Source organism: Pollicipes pollicipes, unplaced genomic scaffold (genome assembly GCF_011947565.3).
Source record: "Pollicipes pollicipes isolate AB1234 unplaced genomic scaffold, Ppol_2.1 Scaffold_6686;HRSCAF=7923_pilon_pilon_pilon, whole genome shotgun sequence".
NCBI classification, from domain to species: Eukaryota; Metazoa; Arthropoda; class Thecostraca; order Pollicipedomorpha; family Pollicipedidae; genus Pollicipes; species Pollicipes pollicipes.
The window spans coordinates 45,155,362-45,177,025 of NW_023596921.1; the positions used below are offsets into that span (position 1 = coordinate 45,155,362).

Consider the following 21,664-nt stretch of genomic DNA (forward strand, 5'->3'; position numbering starts at 1 on the left):
GTCACGGACGGCGGGTGCGCGGGGCAGTAAGAGAGTCGGATGGCCGTGCAGTTCGCGTCGGGCAGCTCACGTCCGGCGCGTGTAAACAAGGGGCAGTTTGAATTTAGCGGCCAAGAAATTGGGAGGCGTCGAACATCGGAGTGGCAGGGGGAAGTACGAGCAGCTTCCCTTGTTGCGCTGGCCTATATTGCATCGCATGAACCGTGGTTGTATTGCCCCTATTGCAAGCAGGGGCGGATCCAGGATTTGGTCACGGGGGGGACATTCAATGATCTTGCCCTCCGCTGGGATCTTGGATGATTTCCTCCAAAACTCCTCGTATTCTGGTCATTAAATTTTAAAATTCTTATCCCATGTTATTTGCATACGGGAACCTTTCTTACCATGCACAGCTCTAGAAAACCAGACGTGCTACGCATGCAAATATTGGGAGCTTGTTCATTTTTCCCACTTCATGATGGATCCTGTCATTTCGAGGCCAAGTATTTCGCAGAGAACGTGGCAAAATGCACTAGAATTGGCTGCTCTATAATATCACAATCAAGCAAAAACCTGATGCCTAGTCTATTTACGGCTAGCCGGCTAGTCAACGTGATGATCTGATAGCTGATGACTAATGCAGAGGTTTTGCTTTGACTATTATGAAGAGATGCAAAATATCCTTGCATTCAAAATGCATTCAGAAAGTGATGCACAAGTAACACAAATGTCACAAATTTAATAACCATCGGAAATGGCATGCAAGGCGTCGTGAACACGTGCATGTTGCGTTCGGCAATTATGCGTAAAAACCAATCGACACACATCCGGATGCCGCCCTAAGCCTGAGCCTCCGAGGGTAATTGCCATCCTGTGATCTCGGACTTGTGTACATGAAGAGATTTAGTCGGGCCCTTACACACGTCCAGGCGAAACGCCCTGGCGCTCGCAAGCACTATGCGGGGCTTTCGGCAATAGAATAAGATCTTTCTGACTTCATCGGGAGAGCCCACGACCAGTGTGGTGGGCCCCGGAGCGATCAAGAGAGCCCTGGCCGATTAAGATTTCGATCCGGATCGGTGGTGGTATAATGCTCAGGGCGCTGAACTCTGGACCTGTCGGTCTGGGGTCCAGGGCCCGGCCACGCTACCACCAGGTCCCACATGACGTTGAATAAAAGCATCCGTCTCGAAATGTTCCTGGCGGTCGGTGAGACGTAAAGCCTCGATCATTGTTGTTAGCGTTTAGTGAGAGTACCTGTCGACAGCGTAGGCTCCCTTACAATGTGGCAAAAGCCAAGACCAAAAAGGACAACACCGGTGTGATCGATGGTGCCGCGGCACGGCAAACGAGCAAGCGAGAGGAGCAAGCGAAAAGAGCATAAGATAGCTGCCGTGGTGCCCCTGAACGATCGGGAGTACTCCGGCAGGCTAACACATTGGGCCCGGTCAGAGCGCAGGATCCTCTGAGTAATGGGAAATAACCCAAAACCAGTGTACTTGAACTAACGCTCCTGAGCAATCAAAAGTGCTCGGGAGGGTTAACAGAAAAGGCCCCGATAAGAGTGAAGGGTCCCCCGCAGAGGAGATCAAGGGGTAGGACCTCTAGATCAATGTACAGGGCCTCTGGGCACCGAGTGGCTCGGTGCCTTGCCTTTTTATGGGCTCAGCAACGGCACAAGGCCCTTTAAGTAAGTGGAAAGTGACTAGTATGAAGGGCCCTTAAGCAACTGAGTATACCCCAGCATATGGGGCCCCGGCAAAAGCGTATAGAGCCTTTCGGGCGAACGAGAAGACTCTGTGGGCGGTCCCTGATCGCTACAGAGTGCCCAGGCATGTTCGCAGATAGTGCACAAGAACAGCGTAGGTCCCTACGACAAAATGGAGAGATGAACGGCTACGCAGAAGGCTCCTTAGCGATCAACTTGAACCGGCAAGTGGACATATGTGGCCCCGGCAACAGCGTAAAGCTCTCTGGACAGCGTAATGAGCCTCAGAATGCCCCCCAGTCACCATCAGCTCAATCAGCGAAGAGTTAAGTTTGTGTGCTCACGGCCTCTTTACTTTCGCTACCGACTGTTCTTGGTCGTCTGTATGTCCAGAGACGTCCAATTTTACTGCGTTTTATGTCAGAATACTGCGTCCGTTCGGCCAGTCATTGGCGTCTTCTGAGCCTATGGGTCCCGTCGGAACGCAAAAGGGGGCATGGCTCCGTGCCCCCCCCCCCCCCCTCTGGATCCGTCACTGGCCTGAGTAGCTTAACAGATGGACCTGACAAGAGCATAGGGTCCTCCATTAAAATGAGAAGTACCCACGACTCAGTGTGGAAGACCCCCGAGCGACCGAGTGTACCTGAGCCATTTTACAGGTGGAGCGCTGGCGAATAAGTAGAGCCCTCCATTCAAATAAGGAATACCCCGATACAATATAGAGGGCCCCGAACGATCGAGTGGGCCAGAGCAGGTTAATAGATGGGGCCTTGTCAGGAGCGTAGGGCCCTACACTCAAAAACCAAAATCCCATGTGTACGGCCCCCGAACTGTCCGGTGTGCCCGAGCAGGTTAACAGAAGGCCCCCAAGTGCGTTGGGGCCTCCATGCAAATAGGAAGTACCCGATACCCAATTAGGGGGGCTGCGAGCGACCGAGTGGGCCCAAGTAGGCTAACAGAGGACCCCCGATAAGAGCGTCAGGCCGCAAGTGGGTGAAAGAAAAGTGGAAGAGCCCTAAACCAATGAAGAGGGCCCATGAGCACATCGTGAGTTTGTCGGTAGGTTAACCGAGACCAGCGTGAAGGGCCCCAGAGCAACCGAGAACATCCCGGCAGATAAACGTGTGGGGCGCGCGGCTACAGCGTATAGAGCCTCTCGGGCGAATGGAAAGAATCCATGGAAGACAAGTGTTGTTGTCTTGTTTTTTGACAAGAGTGCCCCGGCAAATGCGGCAAGTGGCAGGAAGGCCCCAGCAACAGTGCAGGGCATTCCGAACAAGCGCAAAAAAAATCAAGGGCAACGTAGAAGTCGTCTTAATGATTGCATTTACCCTGCAAGTGGGCATATAGTGCTCCGGAAACAGTGTGGGCCCTATGGACAGTGTAATGAGCCTTAAAACTTCCCAACCGCCACGCTCTCAATCAGTGAAGAACAATATTCGTCTACTCGTGGGTCCTTCAACTTTGCTGGCGACTGTTCTTGGTAGCCTGAAACACAAAGACGTGCAAGTTTGTTGCCTTTTTTCTTGCTGTTGTTATAAAAGACTGCGTTTGTTCGGATATCTATGAGCCCCACAGGAGCCTATGACCTCTTCGGAGCTCAAGAGGAAGCATGGCCCCGTACCCCCTCCCTATGGATCCGCCCCTGCTTTCAAGTGCAAGTCCACGCCGTTGAGCGAACCGTTGCTTTAAGTTTATCGTCTTGTCTTGTTGGCTCGCCATCATTCGGTCCTTCAAGCGGCTTAAACCTCTTATCAAACGCCGTTCGGTTTTGTCCGTCACTCGTCATCTGTGCGATAAAACCCGGTCCGTCAGCATTGTCCTGCGACACCCGCCGAAGGTAGGTCAGCCGTCTGCGGCGTCACGTGTGGCTTCCGCACAGTTCCGCCTGCTCCCGGAAGCTCGTGCCGTCGCTCTGCCCGCCGGCCCGTTGTGGAACCCACGCACGACGCCACTCGCTGGCAAGTGCGGTGGTAGACGACTGTAGGGGCATCGGCAAGCGGCCGGCGGCTGACGGAGACCGGTGACAGACCGGCTGCCAGTCTGCGGGGGCGGCGCAGCCGCGTCCGCTACGCGTATTGCAGGAAAGTGAACAAACCATGTGTAAGCCGGCTGCATTTATAAGCTTTTGGAAACGCTTACATGCAGGCTTTTGATAAGAACTCCCCGCGAAACAAGACCGTTGGCTTTCAGCTCGATCTTTCCGCGTCAACTGCTGCCGCGCTTACGCCACACTGCACTATGGGTTAGATTGCTTCAAAAGTGGGATTAAATCAAAACTCGAAAGTCATAGGAATAACACTTACGAGGTGCAGAGATGGCTGCAGACTGAATGAAGAGTTGTGCACTAACCAATATATTTAAATATCCCTGCGCATCTGTCTCCGCCAACCTGTCAAAGTTACATGACAGACGTGCAAGAAAACGGGGCGACGAGTCAATCAAGTGCAAATTCGGATCTCACATGGGAAACTGGTCCGGAACACATGTTTTTAACAAGTTATCTTCACTCACTGAATCAATCCCGCTTTTGAGTGCAATCTGGCCCATAGTGCACTGGTAGAATGCCTGACATAGAAGTGGAGCGTTAGCAGTCGCTCGGGTGGGGGTCAATTTGGCTCACCCCCGAAGATTTTTCCGAGATGGTTTCTGAACGGCAAGGCGAAGCCGCGCCAAATTTTGCACAGATGTAGACAATTGAAAAGCGAATCATTTGGCGGTTACATTTAAATGTACCTCGTAAGGTCACTGACCTGCGGCAGGTCAAAGTCAGACCATTGATTCCGCGGTCAATTTCTAGAGGATCGTTCAGTCTAACGCAACAAGGAAGTATTAGACGAAACCATACACCTCTGAGATACTTTCTGAGGCAACACAACAATTGAATGAACAAATCTCATTGACGTATGGTCAGGTATTGAGGTCAGACCAAGATCAAAACCAGCCTGCTTTATGACTGTAGGTGTTGCCGTAGGTGGTAATTTCTAGCGCTCTTTTCGAATTTATTGGGAACAGAAAGCGAATTTTATATCCTCCGGGGATTCTTTAAGGTCAGAACGTGTTACTTACCTAAAATGACTCAGGTCAGCATTTTGGTTTAGGAACATATTGTATAGCGTATTCATTGTCGCTTATTCAAATGCAAAACTCAAAGCAGTCTTCTGTGATTTTGATTTTATGACCTTTGAAGGCCAAACAAAGTCACTGACCTTAAATGAGCATGTGACCTTTTGCTTAAAGCACGTGTCTAGCTTCTACCGTACTTTGGGCGCCAACCTGGAATTTGATCTTGTTTGACCTTATCTGGCCTCTGGCCCGAAGGTCGTAACCTAGAAACCCCAAACTTCGACCCAAGTGAGTTCACGTACAGGCCAACACGCCCCGTGAATTTGGTGTCTACAGTTCCCTTAGATTCTGAGATCTCAGAGGGGTCCAATTGACCCCACACGAGGAGGGAGGAGAGAAAGATAAGATAGAACAAAAAAACAACAAAAGAAAAAAAAAAAAAAAAAAAAAAAAAAAAAAAAAAAAAGAAAAAAAAAAAATGAAAAAAAAAATAATAATAACCAATAAAAAACAAAACAAAAACAACAAAACAAACTCCCCCCCCCCCCTCCACCATCCTGGGCGCGTGTTGGGAGCTGTGGCGGCAGTCAGCGAGGCTCTGTTGCTCCCCTGTCCTTCTCTCACCTGAAGGCTTCACATCATCCCGTATCCGGATTTGTTTGGATCCCCATGATTTACCACACGCACCTGACCAGACGTACACTACACAGTTTTGCCATTACGAAGCTCCTTCGAAAATCGGGTTGTTGCGCCTAGAAACTCGATACATATGCCTTTTCCTTTACGCGACCTCCGTCCCCGTGGGCCCGCCACGGACCAATCAAACCTTGTCGCAATTCATGGCTACGTTCCGCGCGTCGTTTTCCGAGCTCCAGTCACAACACACGAGTGCAAAATGGCACGCACGAAAAATATTGGGTTAAGAGCGAATATTTCGCACCACGCAAAGATCATGCGAATAGTTAGTAGATCTCCGCTTCCTAATCGACAGCGAATCCCACCAATGTGTCGGCGTTTGCGCTGCTGTGTAGATAGGTCCATGGGAGGGACCGTGAAGACATAATGCGACACAGGTTGGTATACGGTTGATTTTTCGCTGACCAGAGTCTATACTCGTTTGTCTTTATTGAAAATCAGCACTTGAACATACAGGACTAGATACCAGAACAAGGTGCATTCCATATCACATAATCACATAAATGCGGGTCTGAAATGCTTGGTTTCAGGGACAATTGATAGAAACACCTAGAAACGTTTTTGAAAAGCTTAGTATGCTTTGGTGACAATGGCTTGGGCCCGGCAAACGTCACGGCAGCTGGCGACATCACCGTTGACTTGAATAACACAGCGGGCTAGTGGGGCCGCTTCCGACCAAAAAGAGCTACGACAGCCGCAGCGAGGCCACCAGCGACGCGTCCATTGCAGGGGCAGAGAACGCGCGTGGACGCTGACCTGAGAGTACAGGCTGAGGCGCAAGCGCGCTTCTGACAGCAGCGCGCCACAACGGCTTTGACGCAGGCAGCAACACCACAACAAGCTCCGGCAGCAACGCGCAAGCGCATCTTTCCGCAGCTTCACGCACACATACACGCGCGCGCTCGCGCACAAATAGACAGACAGGTACGGGCACGGCTGGCAGCACGGCTCGGCAGGAGGCCGGAGAGGCGGGGTGGCCGTGCTCCGCTCTCCGCCACGCCGGGAACGGCCGCCCTCTGCTCATTGGAGCAGGTGTGGTACCATAGACTAGATGTGATAACATGTAATGACCTGGTGTGGTTTGATTTTGGTAAACTGGCCTAGTTTTGAACGCCCTCGCCACACTACTCTACGCGCTCGGGTGGGGGTGTCGATTTGGCCCCCAACGTTTTTCTAGAATACTTTCCGAACGATATAACGTAGCGACGCCAAGCTTTGCGTAGCTACAGACAAATAATTAGCCGACACTGTGGTGCAAAAAACAAGGCATACTTTTCAAGACCTCTACAAGGCTTTTTGACCGGATTCTAGATTTGACTAGATTTGACTAGACAGAATCCGCCACAGGAGGCAGAATTGTGCTGTCATTTAGAATTTCTGTCACAAGGACGTCAACAAGTCTCTCATCTCGACCTTAAGGTCATGGGAGTTCACTGACCTAAAATAACCGCTATCGTCCTGTTGCTTAGGAGCTAATTTTATATTCACATATCAAAATGCTCCGGAAGGTTTTTGGAGGACCAATATTGAGTTTGACCTAAGACATCATTTAACCGGAGGTCACAAACTACAGATGAACGAATTCACACTAATGCGTTGTCATAGCACCACCAATCCTCCGAATTTGGTCTCCCTAGCTCTTACTTTTTGATACATCGGGTGTAAAAAGTTACCCATACCCTAGCCCCACCCTACTGCATCGAATTCAGCCGACCACCCGGGCGCGTGCAACCCCTCGCCCTACGAGGGCTTTTCACCTTTGCCCTCTTGCGGGGGCTTTAAACAGCCCCATAACATCTTGAAAGGTAAGCAAGCTAGATACAAGGGGACCACGGTAATTGAAAGTACTCGCTTAACTGCGTCAGCTGAACGGGACCTTTCCCTGGCAAAATCCGGTCATAACCCAATGAGTGTCAAATTAGCACCGCGTTAGCTTATAATAGAAAGGCCTTAGTTCCTGGTTTTTCGACATCATGAGTTCAAAGTTCTTACGCCAAGCTAACGACTTTCAGCATACCAGTAACTACTAGTTAGACGACATTGTAGCGCTAAACAACGATTATCATGGTACAATGGAGGTCGTTAACTCAGCAGAAGGACTTTGAATTTATAAGCCCTGCATGATCACCCGTTATCTCCAGAACTAAGCGCGCAACGATAATATGTAGAGTTGACGTTGAGTGGCAGTCGGAAAGCTCTACCAGATGGACACTAGTGGCCATCAACAGATCTGACTCGTGATATGTCACCGTCAGTTCCAGCGAGTGAAGTCTATTGTTGCATCGGTTCGTCTGGTTATATCACGAACTAAACAAGCCACGCCAATGAGGAAATGACTTTAAAATGGTCTTCCAAAGCTGTAAGATACGAAACATTATGGCCAGGTCGAATGACCCTCAAAAGGTCAAATCTGATCACAAAGATCTCAGTTGTACCGGTCAGCCCGGTGGGTTGCCAGCACACCAGTCACTTATTGACCAGCAAGAATTGCGGGCTCCCAGAAATATAACGGCCAACTTGTTCCTCACTGCACGCCATGTCAAGGGCCCTCTAGCCTATTACAGTGAGTCCCGTGCCCAGGAACGTCAGAAGCGCTGGGCCATGTCAGACACAGTTGCCGCCTGACCGTGACACGACACAACGGCGTATGTCTCCGTAAGTGAAAAACAAGCAAACTGGAAAATGGCTTCGAGCGCGCTGCGTGACCGGAGGCGCTCAATAGCGCCGTGTTTACCGACGGCTAGACGGCAGCGGCTGGCTGTTGACGGCGGGCCGAGCTGAGTGGCCTGTCAGTTGGCACCGGTCTCGGGGCGCCGACGCCGCTCGGCACCCTCCCGGGCGGCCGCCAGCGCCAGCGCCAGCACCACGCCTACCACCTGCGCTGGCACAGCGCCGTCGCTCGCACAGGCAAGGCCGACAAGCATCTCAGCACGCGGCTATAATCGTCGAGAAATGTGATTGGCTGATTGCCGTGGACAAGCTTTAATTTTTGTAAGACCGATCTGTTACCCATATGCTGGGGCCGGAACGCGTTTTCTCGCAGGTGGGGATGCGTATGACACAATTTGGCCCGGCAGTGCCTTTGATTTTCATGTGACATCCGCCACATGGCGACACATTGTCAAATTAAAGAGAATGACCCATCGGAATCTTTCCAATTTTGCCATCCATAAAACGAATACAAAAACTGTTCCGATCAGTGGCTTTTCCATCCCCACAAAATCCCGAAGAACCAACAAACACTTTTGTGATTGGTCTTCACCGTAGGCATAATTAACAATAACTATGGAAAAAGTGGAAGCATCTGCCCCCATAGGATTTTCCACTTATGGAAGTACTACCACCATAAAAGGCCCGCGAACAACACACGCCAGCAGAAAACGCTGAAACATATGCTACTAACGAACGAAGTGTTCCACACTTTCTATGTATTGAGCTCCAAAAACATTTTTCGCTCTGCACAATTCTTCTGATAAAAGTAGTCCGCAACATGACCTGCTTTCGGTTTTTTGACCGTCGTAGTTGATAGGAAGAGCCCGTATGTTTTGACCTGCCCGCTCCTCTTCACAACAGCGTCGGAACATCAGTAGTGAGCAATATTGCAGATAACACACATTGACAAGCACCAAACTTGTCGCAAGTCGCGATTTAGTACATTAAGCAGGCGTGTAGGCTACAAAATCATCAGCTGATGTGTGTGACATAACAGCTGATGTGCGTGATGTGTGTTATCAGTTGAAGATGTGACATCAGGCTTGCTTCGTTTCCTCGTTTTGGCATTACATCATGTAGTTCAAAACGGAATGCAATGCAAATATGACTGAAATGTTTGGTGGCGAAGAGCGTTCAAAATTAGTCACGTCTACTCAGATGGAGCGAATCTGTCTACAGCACGGCTTTAAAAAGTTCCAGAAGAAGGCAGTTTAGTTGGTTCCCTGAACAGTTGTTTCACCCGATATCCACAACAACTTCCGTTGCCCAATTATACTTAACCATCAACAATAACATCGCAGCACACAGCAAAAGCTCGAAAATGTCAACGCTGGACCGACATTATTTTGGGTAGCACTTCCACTCATATCACAAAGCAGCTTACACCGATGCAGCACGTACACGAATTGCGAGCCGCTGTTGGAAAACGCACTGCCATGTTAGCAAATCGCATGGCCATGTCTACTGTGAACACGATACACACCAGTTAGAAAGTTAAAATTGGGTCTTCTCGGTTCTCCTTGACTATCAGATCTGGAAAAGAAAACCTCTGTTACTATGCGTTGCACGAGCCCTGCTGCGTCAGCCGTGGGCTCGTTCAACTGTTGAACGATATTCAACCGTTGACTGTCTGGCACCGTCAGTTGTAGCCAGCGACGCACGTTTCCTGTGGTAAGATTCGAGCAGAGCACGTGATCATGATGGCGATTTGGGGTTTGGATGCATCGACGGTGAGAGATCATGCAGGGCCCCAACAGAGCGCAAGTTAAAGACACATCTGCACATGTTGTTACTGGTGCTTCGCGCAGCGCACGCGGTGTGTTGAATAAACATGTGTGTACTTGCTGTTACTGTTGGTTCGCACAGCGTGGTCGGTGTTTTGAAAACATGTGTGCGTACCGTAGTTGTTCATTCGCACAGCACACGCTGTTTGGACACCCGCAGAAGTATCAAAGCTGGAAGACTCGCTTTAACTTGGCCTTCGAAATCGAGGTAACGCAATGAGCACATTAATGGCGTGGTCGGTGGCGCACTGCCCACACTTCAAGATCTGGGTTCGAATCCCGAGGACGGCGAACTTTTTCACTGTCCTTGTCATTTCTCCGGCAAAAGCTGTACTACTCATACATCGGTAGCTGTGCACGCGTGCACACCATTCTGACGCATGTAGTATTCATGACGCCACTCGCAAACGATAACGGGTGTTGAACCACCCATAAACTAGCCACGACGACCAACTGGCCGCGTGCTGGTCGAGCACGAACCACCGCTTACCAGAGGTGATCGGGCGATGGACTGGTTTCTGATGAGGGCACTTCTTACCACTGATAGCGAAACATGCACAACCAACCAGTGATGATGGGTAGTGGACAACTTACCACTGGCTGCTCTTAGTAGACTACTGGGGATTGCTGATTGGTACTAGACAACCCACCATTGATGATGGCGTGCCAGGGGAGCATGACGTAGGTCAGGTAGGCTCGCAGCGGCAGGCTGGAGGCGCGTCGGCTCTCCTTCCAGAAGTGGAACGTCTGCGAGAAGCCCCTCATGGTCCAGATGGGGTTGTACGCGCCGTCGTCCAGCTCTGGTGCAGCAAAAAGCGCACATCAGCTTGATCACGTCAGCTCCCGTGCCACGGGAATGCGTCGGGTCTAGTGCGCCAGCTCTGGTGCCACGGGGACATACCGGGTCTGATACGCCAGTTCAAGTACCTCGGGAGCACATCAGTTCGCTCACGTAGCTGCAGAGACACAAGGTCTCATATGCCCCGCCATGCCAGCCCCAGCGCGGCAGTGTTACATCATATCTGTCAGGTCAGTTCTGGAAGCATAGCGCCACATCAGCTCAGTCAGAGACGTCGGCTCAGCCAGTGACGTCAGCCCAGCCAGTGACGTCAGCTTAGCCAGTGAACCAGCTCTGGCGACACAGCACCATATCAGCTCAATCAGTGACGTCAGCTCAGTCCGTGACGTCAGCTCAGTCGCGGTGTCCCTGTAACGTCCGATGAAGGCCACTATCGTGTCATTCGCTCGCCTAGCCGGGTCGCAGTCAGGGACGGGGGAGGAGGGGGGGGGGGGGGGGGGGCTCCGATCCCATCGCTGCGTGCTCAGTTTCGCCACGGTCTGATGATTGGGCGCGTGGCGACTGTTTTGTGACCTTGATCGGGGCAGCTCCGCTCTGCTGTCACCTGCCGAGCACCGCTACGCGGGCGCTAAGGCTCGGTGCGGACGACGCGGCTGGGACTGAGGGGCGGTGGGCTGGGGCTGACGGCCCGAGTGCGGGGAGGGAAGGCTGAGGGCCGGCGTGGAGGTGCTGAGGGCCGCCTCCATAGTGAGCAGACACGAGGGCACTCACTCCCCATAATCCACAACAGGAATGTCGATAGCAGCCGAGTTTAAACACCACTTATCGCTCGACTTATACAATCGCGCGTCCGGGGTTACCCGAACATAAAGTGACGCGCTCTTGCCGAGGGGCACAGGCTCCCTCCCATAACGCCGTGCCGCAACAAAACCCGATGACTCTGGCGATGCCAATTTAAGTGAGGGAAGTGCTTTGTTAGAACGCTTGCATCACGAACATCGCAGCGAACGAGTCATTGCGGCCATGCAGCAATTGCTGTCCGCGAGCCGTAGCATTATCCAAGGCGTGCCACCTGGCACCTAGCCAACTAATCCCATCCAGATCAGTGGAAGCACCAGTACAGGCAATCCCTCCTGCCGTGGGCAGAGCCGGAAGTATTTATATATGCATATGCCATGCATTTGTACAAGGATTTACCGCTAATGTTTGATGTTCACTTCATTGCTCAGAAATTGGCCAAAAATAATCCGGGCCGAAACACAAAGGGCGTAAATTTATTATGCGTGCATGGCCTTCAAATTCCTGTCACTTGACCGTCGGTAGAGTACCATGACTCTATCCTGAGGCGGTCACATGGCTCGCCGCGGCCGTACAACTGACACCTGAGCACAGGTCTACCCCCCACCCTGACTCTACACCCCACCCCCACCCCACCCCCCCAAAAAATACAACGAACGCGCAGACGAAGCTGAAGTCCGCCGGACGTGATATGGACGTGCTTCAGCAGACTGGAGCGACAAAAGCCGGCTGGAGTAGGCGAGGTCAGCTCTGAATGCGCCCTGCGATCGGCTAGTTTCAATTTCAAACGAGCAATATTTGTTTCAGCTCCACTTCAAAAGGTCGTTTTCACGGCTGTTCTCGTCAGTCATATGAATCCGTGCTCATCGGCTGTTGAGAACGGCTTATTGGCCCATAGATGTGGTAAAAGGGAAAGGGACATGGATGGTATGGCATCCCACTGTCCGGGAATGCCTGACCATTAACCCTGCGCTGACGCAGGGAAAGGGTCGGCTCCAAAACTGGTTTAAAGCATCCACACTTTCTGAGACGCTCCTTGGCCGATGTATTAGTCCGGTTATGACTTGCGAAAACCATGAGTAGACGCAGGCGCTCCAACGCTCCCAATTTCATGCTCTCCCCCAGTCGGGGCCAAGGGTATTTCTCAGCTGTCACCCTATTTCATGCTTCGACCCATTTTTGGTTGTTCAGGATGCACATCTAACGAACACGGAAATTTCTAATATAAATAAAACTCTTTAGAAGACAGCTGGCAGTGAGGTGATGCCCGCTCTCTGCAGCAAAAAAACTACTGTAACACTATTTATTCTTGGGGGAGCCCTTTCATGCAAGGGCTATACGACTAAATGTCACTCGTCAGTTTGTAACATGCTTCGTCTAGCCATACCGATAATTCAGAACGATTGAGCCCTTTTTACATTATCTGTTTCAACCCATAATGGCTGTATTGCGGTCCAATTTCATTATCATTATCATCGTCATCATCATTTGAACATCACCACACCATCAATCACAAGCAACAATCATCACGACGACAATAATTCTATCACAAAGGAAAGAAAACTGGGTGAGAACCAGTGAAAAAGGTGGATGAAGGCAAGACCCTGGAAGTGGCGGCATAGGTCTCCGCCCTTGCTGGGAGCACCCCGTACTCAAGCTGGACAGTCTACTTAATTGGCCTTCATGGAAACCCCAAACCTTTGTTCTACCCAGGCCTTCGGGTGTCCCGTTTACAGCATTGATCGCTTATCTTTACAGGCTTCTGGGCATTTCCCACTAGGTTTCAGGCCTGATTTATACCAGGACCATGTTCCGTTGTTCCCTGTCGAGCCCCATTTCCAGATCAGACCATCTTGTCCTTCATCAATCCCCATATCCAGACCCGACTATCATGGCCTCAATCAAGCGCCACGACCAGACCAGACCATGCAAGCCTCATTTACCCCCATACCCAGTTTACCTCCCGGTGTTTCCAGCCACGTCCCCATACTGTCCCCAGTCAGGCCCTACGTTGTCCCAAACCACGCCCCCACGCTGTCCCCATACACGCCCACGCTTTCTCCAGTCATGCCCCACGCTGTCCCAAGCCATGTTCCCACGTTGTCCCTAGCCACGCCCCACGTTGTCCCCAGCCATGCCCCCAAGCTGTCCCCAGTCACGACCTACGCTGTCCCAAACCACGCTCCCATGCTGTCCAGAGCCACACCCCACGCTGCCCCGGGCCACGCCCCTAACCTGTCCCAAGCCATGCCCCCACGCTGCCCCCATTCACGCCTCCAGTGTCCCCAGGCCGTCCCACCTCGCGCGCCTCGTCGTCGGCCCTGCGCGCGACACCGGTAGTGAACAGTGGTGCCGCGTCGGGTGATGGCGCAGCCGCACGCAGCCACGACCCCGGGCGACCAGCTCCTGCCGGCAGCCGGGGGAGCGGCGCCGGCCGCCGGGCGGGTCGCTGGGCGCTCCGCCGGCCGCCTGGCCTGGGCCCGGCCGCACAGGGCGCGACAGAACAGTGCCAGCCGGCCGCCGGCGCCGGCGCCCGCCGCCGGCTCCTCTGCAGCGGGCGGCCGGCCCGGCCGGCACGCTGGCACCGCATGCCGAAACGTGAGATACGCCAGATACGGACAGCGGGTCAGGCAGCCGCGCACGCGGAGGCGGTCATCGCTACACGCATGCAGAGGGGTCAGGGACGCACGGACCCGGTCACCTAGGTCGATGCTGCCCAGGGTGAATGCTAACATGCTACTACAGTGATCACCAATTCACTACGATGATCACATAGGCACAGTCGGGCCCCAATTAGTGATGAATGGGCGCTGTAATCCATTATAACGGTATGTCTAATGTAGCGTATTTATACCGATACGCATGTGCAAATAAACAATTACTAAGCCGTGGATTTTGGATGAACGCAAAACAAATACAAGATATATACAAACTTACCATCTCTCACGTCTCCTGCTTCGATTTCATTGATTTGATCTTGGTATGCATTGAGTCCTTCGCTCTCCGACCTGGCTTTACCAACATCTCTCGGCTTTGTGCGGAAGTTTGAGTACATGAAAGTGTTAAAGTTGGCGCTGGGATCGCTGAGGCGGCGCTGCAACGAAACAGGGCGTCCAGTCACTAAAGATACCACAAACAATATATATGAACACATCTGATTTGTAATTCGGCGACGCCTCACATCCTCGACTAAACGAAAAAAAGACAAAGCAGCAAAATGCCACAAGCGCAGTCACGCAACCGTGCGGAAACGATTGCAGGAGCCGTGGCCCGCAACATCAAACACATCTGCACTTACAGGCTTTTGAAACCAAATGCATTTAACGAGTTGACATTCGAGACGTCGGTTTATCCGAGTAGCAGAACTCTGCCACCCAGGTCAAAACAAGACCTAGTCGAACAAGAAGAAACCTGGCCGGGTGACATGAGTGAGCACAGCACAGGTGCCACCACTTGCTGACCAGTGCAGGTCGCGTGGCGGCACTGACCGCTGGGGTCTGGGGTCTGGGGCGGGGCGGGGCGGGGCGGGTCACTGACCTGGTGCCGTCGCTGGAACATGTACTCGTCGTCACTGTCGTCCACGTCCGAGTCCCAGGCCTGATCGGTCAGCGTAAAGCCCGGCTCCGAAGTGGGCGTCTCGCAGTCGGCTCCTGGACACGGGAGACATCTGTCAGACATGCACACCGGGCCGGCCTCTGGACACGGGAGACAGTCGTCAGGCAGAGACACTAGACCGGCCTCTGGACACGAGAGATACCTGTCAGACAGGCACACCAGGCCGGCCTCTGGACACGGGAGATACCTGTCAGACAGGCACACCAGGCCGGCCTCTGGACACGATATACCTCTGAAAACGGAAGACAGTCGTCAGGCAGGGACACCAGACCGGCCTCTGGAAACAGGAGACAGTCGTCAGGCAGGGACACCAGGCCGGCCTCTGGAAACGGGAGACAGTCGTCAGACGGGCACAATAGGCCGGCCTCTGGACACGGGAGATACCTGTCAGACAGGCACACCAGACCGGCCTCTGGAAACGGGAGACAGTCGTCAGGCAGGGACACCAGACCGGTCTCTGAACACGAGAGACAGACCCCAGACGCGGACACCAGACTGGTCCCAGTAGGGGGGTCATACGGAGCTCGCCATCAGACGACGATTATATTTGGATATGCGACGTTGTACGACGATGGCGGTGATTTTGCACCCGATACTGTGTCACGCATTTATCACGTATTCAGCTCATGAGTGAACTGCGCGCTAAGCCACCACGCTTGAGTCAGGTGCATCAGAGCTCGTGTCATGGTGCGACAAAACATTAAGCCGGTGATCGTATTTTGAGGGGAAAACATCGACCCGTCACCAGCTGCCGCGTTGTCACGACAGGGCACACGGACGGCGAGCGTGGGCTGCATACAGTCGTTCACCGCGAGTAGGAACTGGACAGTTATCACGCGGGGATACCATACAACAGTCGAGAAGAAAAAAATTGTAACTCGGCGGAAATCGTTCCAGACTAATTTGGGTTTTCTTAATCGCCTTGAATAAGAGGCTTTGGCATGTAACAGCGTTTTTCCGCCTCCCACTGAGAGCATGTAATGGGTGATTTGCACCAAAGGAAGCCGATCTCTTTCTGGATACGTGTACCCTCGGATGGCGAACACCACTGATATGTTTGTTATTCAATAAGGACATGAAGTTGAAACGTCACGAACCGCGCCTTTCATCAGCGTTTGAGCACTGTTAGCACGGCCCCCACTGTGTGTAGCGCGGCAGACAGAACTGGCGGTGGCAGCCGGCCCCGACTGGCGGCGCCGGGCGGCGCGGCGGCGGCAGCCGGCCCCACCTGGCGGCTTGGTGACGGCCAGTTCGGCGTGACCCTTGCCCAGCGGGCCGCGCACGCGCACAAACTCCATACGCGGCGCCGTCGGTGACGAGAAGAGGCCGAACGTCATCCGCTGCGCCACCTTGTTGCTGATGCTGGCCTGGCGGATCGGAGGGAAGAAGGGGGAGGGGCGTTACTCGGCCGGCCGCCTGGTGCCGCTGGGGTCGGGGCGGCCGTCGGCAGCTGGTGCGGCGCGTCTCGGACAGGCGCCGGCGCCCGCTCTACTGGTACTGCCAGTCCGCCCGGAGAACGGTACCACCGGCCGCGCGATACACGCGCCTCCAAGCTGGGCTCCTGCCAGTGTGCGGCAGCACGTGGCGTAGAGGCACCGCCATCCGGATGTGGCTCCGACTGGTCTGTGGTTAGCACAAGCCTGCGCGGATGTGTGTCCTTAAGGTTACAAACCAGACCATACGCCGTGTTCAAGCCAGGCCTCGCAACCAGGACACGGCATGAGGCTTGCGTTCAGACCACCCAAGACGGCCCTCTCAGGTAAGGAAACCAGCTGCAAGAGCTTTGTGAGATAAACGGTCTGTGGGTGTACACACCAGCAGACTACGCATGAAGAGTACTTCCATCTGACAGACAATGGTAAACACTTACAACAGCATTACCTCCTTCGAACAAGTTCGAACGGACGTCTGAAACAACATAGCGCAGTCCACACCGGCGACGTTCTGAGCCTGTGGTCTCGTCAGACACGAAGTCACAAACTGTCACCCCACCCCACCTCAATCCCCTTGAGTGCGTCTAACCGGCGGTTCCGGGGCGGCGCTCCCTCTGAGGGCGCCGCGCCACGCTCGGTCGTGTCCCCGCAGCGTGCTGAGGCTCACCCTGGCGTCGTACACCTTCTTCAGGGCGTCGTAGCGGACGGAGCCGAGGAAGGTGACGCCGCGCAGAGCACCGTCCCGATCGCGGGCCACCAGCTCCACCGACACCATCTCCCCGTCGCGCACCAGCATGTCCGTGAAGATCTGACGGCGGTGGCGGACAGGTCAGCTGGCCGCCCGGCCCGGGGCAGCCAGCTGTGGTGCCATACAGTCAGCATCATGCTCTGGTGCTTTACTCGCGTCGTATCATACATCCTTCTCTACTTACCTTAGTATCCTAGGTTACGCCTTCTCCAGTGAGTACTCTACTCTGGGTCGGGTTCTCCTGATGACAGCCAATCGTCACCAGGGAATGAACATCGCTCTCACGTCCGCGTGCGCACCATGAGAGACGCAGGCCAGTGAGAAGCACGGCTCCAGCCCTACGCCCACTCGGTACAGCGGGCAGCTGTGTGGTCTGGCAGCAGTTAATCCACAGCCCGCTGCGCTAGGCCGCCGCCCACCTCGTCGAAATTGTCGAGCATGAAGCAGACGTCCGGGTAGGTGATGTCCTCGGAGGTGCCCTTACCACCCATCTGGCGGCGACTCGGCGACGCCCACACCCGCTGTCGGCAGGCGGAGCGCGCATCGAGCCACAGTTAGAGCCAGCAGACACTGCACCGCCCAAACAGTACCAACCCCATCGCCGGGCGTCGCATTTTCCCGTGCCCGGACGCGGAAAACGGAGCAGGGTGTAGCGACATGAATAGCCAGATCGATGTTTCTGTTCGTGGTCGACGACCACCACTCTGACTAACGAGTTTTGCATAGAGGCGTCTGTAATGCACAGCTGTAAGACCAAATCAAAGCCGGAAGGGCGTTTAGCCGCGACACCCACACAAGTAACCGATCTCCAGATCGGCGACACCGTTCAACCCGCACCACTACATGACCATAGCACGTGCTGGAGGAGTCTCCAGCGGCGCGAGCGCAAGCGGGCCCAGGATCATAGCCGCGCCCCACACACTGACACGGACGCCCACCACCTAGCCTGACCACACATAAACTGTCACACATACGCAGACACACAGGGTACAGACGCCCAGTCAAAATACGGACACTTGCCACTTGACACACAGCCTGCCAATATTGGTACTGTCTGCCACACAGCTGTGTATGTTGGTTCTTTGGGCTTGTTCCACATTGTCAAAAGCCGTTTCACAGGTTGAAACCATGGCGTCACAGGCAAGTGCGTCGCAGCAGTTCCCATGCCGTAAAGTACAATTTCTCGTGTGTGAAGTAGGCACTTTTCACGTCATCGTTAGCAGCCTGAGGCAAGTACATCGCCAATGAAGGAATGAGCCAGGATGACAGATACCTCCGTGTGTCGCTTGAGGACCTGCAGCTCCTTCGGACTTGTGCGGGTGCACACGGCCAGTGTCAGGTAGTAGTCAAAGTGGTGGATGATCATGTTGATATAGATCGTCTCCTCCCAGTCTATCTCCGGGTCACCAATTGGCAGCTTCTTACTGTCCCTCCGGAATACCTCCACCACCGTCTGAGAGCAGACGTCAGCGCTCTGAACACTTTCTCCTAGCATGAGACCACAAAGCACCCGACACTAGGTAGCTCCAAAGTCCTCGTGGCCTTAACAGCAATAGCAGGTAGGGATGACAGTGTACAAATTCATTGACTCAATGGTCCACAGTTCCTCCTGCTCTGCTTTACATGGCTGGCAGGGACAGATGAGGCACTCGAAATGCTTTTGGCAGCCATAGATGTGGCCAATAGGTGAGCATGTTGTGTATGACTCAATGAAGATACAGTAAGAGCATCGCAGCATGCATGTCACCAACCTCATATCTGGGTATGAACTTCCTGGCCTCCTTCAGATGTCGTTTTCGAATGAAGAACAGCAGGTCGTCGGACTCCTGAGCGCTGCGTCCGTGCTCAAACAGAAAATGGCGCACAAACAGGTCTGTCCAGTATGCAGTGCCATGGAGCATCACAAATCCACTATCTGCAGAGCACAAGACTTCTGTCACTTGGGTCTTCTACACAGGTAGTGCTTCAGATGATAACATCAGTACTGCAGTCTATCAGTTCTTCTCCTAATTTCCTTTGCAGCATGACCAACCAAGGGGGAAAATGGCTTTACGGCCTCCGCTTGAGTTAGTTGGGTTAAAGTTAGGGGGAAAAATAAAACATGGGTAGAGTATGATGCCAGCCACTACCTTGTTCCTTTTCTTGAAAAGTAAGCTTCACTGCAGCTCCCAGTTCTAGGGCATGTTTATATCATAGCAGACAGTGCATAAATCATTGCTGTAGGTTGGTGGGTTGGGGAAAATGTCCACATTCTAGGATCCAAACTAGATAACTGACCCGGTGATGCCAAGTCATCAATAACCAATGACTCAAATCAGCATGGGAGTGGTATTCCTCCTGATTACACAATATGGTTCCTACAGAAAAGAGCAAGTAAAATAGTTGAACAAACACAATAAGCAGATCTAAGTGGGTAGCAGATACCATTTGCATAGATGGCTATCTATGCAAATGCAGTAATGACCAATGCTTCCATTTGCTTACCTGCATCCATCCTTCCTACAACCACTTAACCATCGTCTTAACAAATAAAACAATAGGAAGGTCATCAGCAAGAAGCTGCAGCAGATGGCAAACTTATTGATTATGTCCAAGCCATGAAACAACATAATATGGGAATAATCATCTATTAGGTCATCGGTATTACCAGGAAATGCCCTCACCATCCTTCAGAATCTGTCTCATTTCTTTAGCTCTCTGGAAGTTGATTTCCTCAATAAGCTGCTCCAGGGGCGTAATTGTCCTCTTCTGCAGCATTTTTGTTGTGCAGGCCATGGCTACTCTGTGGACAGTTTGATGCATGCTAAATGATGACCAGCCAACAAATACAACTCATTTGTTAAGTCTTTTCTCTGTCACATAGGTTGTGACACCATGCCTAGGACTTCACTGGATGTGGAAAAACTGCAATACTGATTCACAAGCTTTTTTAGAAGGAGGTGAATTTGTTGCCCAGGGGTATGTACACATCATGTCTGGTCACATGGTCTCAACACAGCTGAGACATGTAGGAATGTTTATAATCAGCAACCCCATGCTATTTAAAACTGGGATGGATTATTTCTGGAAAGAATCGACTGTTATCTCATGAGGAGCATAAAGCTTAGCAAGACATAAAGTGAACAGCACATAAATGATACATAGATATAAGGGTACATATTGTGTCAATCTTCACTTGCACAATTATAATGCATGTGATGATGGATGATGCAGCTAATAACATTTGCATTTTTACATCTGGTGGGCCTGGCCTGGGTGATTACAGCTTGGGAACTTGTTGAATGTGAGTTTTATAGATGATCAATATATTTTGCCTAACAAAAAATACATGAGACACAACCAAGTCCCGAGCACATACAATTGCAAACATATGCCGGATTGGATCACAGTGGTGTCAATAAACCTTCATTAAATAGACATAATATTGCGATGACACCAAGGTCTTACTCATGAAAAAAGCCTAACAAACCATACAAATCATTCAGGTTCTAGTTCTGAAGGTCAGTACAATGGTGTCAGCCTACCTACCAGCTGCCCAACATCCATCAAGAAAAGCCTGCTCACCTACTCATCTGATATATTACAATGACGAAAAACAGGTATATTTCCAGACCTATCGTGACTGACCTGTACTGCCTGTGGCGATGTCCTATATGACAAACTACTTCAACCTGATGGTGCCTTGCACAGCCTTAGCGCGGACCATTAAGGAATGTATCCAAATAAATATAACCCATAAAACCATCCGCCCACTCATCACGAGCTCACTACCAAAGAATCGGTGCTCTTCAACATTCGTCTTTTTTGCATCCTATATGCCGTGCCCTAGCAGAAGATTATCTATGCTACCATATCTAGCAATGAAAAAAAACTGTGCATGGATTTTCCTTTCTCTGCCATGAGAACCATGGCGGCGTTCGATCCATCGTCAGCACTTTTGTCAGCACCAATCACGGCCAGTATTCTTCCACCTTACGTCACGTGATCACAAATCACCTGGTCCGACGTCACGCGCGGGCTAACGACGATGCCAATATTTTTGTCGCCCTGAACTCGTGATCTCTCAAGTTGATGGTCAGCTGGAATACGTGACGTCATGCGTGTTGGCAGAGCGTTGTGTGGGCTGACAAGAGGGTTTTTAATAATTTTACCCTCCTTTTTTTGTTTCACCTAATACCTACTTCAGACCAAACACTAACTTTGGCGTACCGCCAACCATTTGACACTTCCTATAAAGGGGTGTTTGGAAGTGTGGACCCTGCTCTGATATTGCCATCATGTGTAAGCTCTGGCGTTCCGCTGTCTCGCCTCCGGCTCACTGGCTTA

At 52.2% G+C, this 21,664-nt stretch overlaps 1 protein-coding gene across 1 annotated transcript; it reads right to left on the reverse strand.

Moving 5' to 3' along the window:
• Nucleotides 1-5,861: 5,861 nt before the first annotated feature.
• Nucleotides 5,862-21,101, reverse strand: LOC119107729 (uncharacterized protein KIAA0930 homolog). Its single transcript, XM_037231270.1, has 11 exons — nucleotides 20,966-21,101; nucleotides 20,002-20,120; nucleotides 19,090-19,253; nucleotides 18,612-18,791; nucleotides 17,758-17,859; nucleotides 17,258-17,398; nucleotides 16,386-16,524; nucleotides 15,080-15,192; nucleotides 14,480-14,636; nucleotides 10,596-10,745; nucleotides 5,862-9,694 (listed from the first exon to the last, which is right to left on the reverse strand). The coding sequence occupies exons 2-11, from the start codon at nucleotides 20,111-20,113 to the stop codon at nucleotides 9,648-9,650; spliced, it is 1,305 nt and encodes a 434-aa protein (XP_037087165.1). The 5' UTR covers nucleotides 20,114-20,120; nucleotides 20,966-21,101; the 3' UTR covers nucleotides 5,862-9,647.
• Nucleotides 21,102-21,664: the final 563 nt, after the last annotated feature.

Coding starts and splice junctions, on each gene's coding strand:
- LOC119107729 (XM_037231270.1), bottom strand. CDS start 20,113: ATGGCCTGCACAACAAAAATGCTGCAGAAGAGGACAATTACGCCCCTG. Junction 10,746..14,479: donor AGCAGGAGACGTGAGAGATG/GTAAGTTTGTAT, acceptor TTGCTGCACCAG/AGCTGGACGACGGCGCGTAC. Junction 9,695..10,595: donor CTGGCACGCCATCATCAATG/GTGGGTTGTCTA, acceptor TTTCTTTTCCAG/ATCTGATAGTCAAGGAGAAC.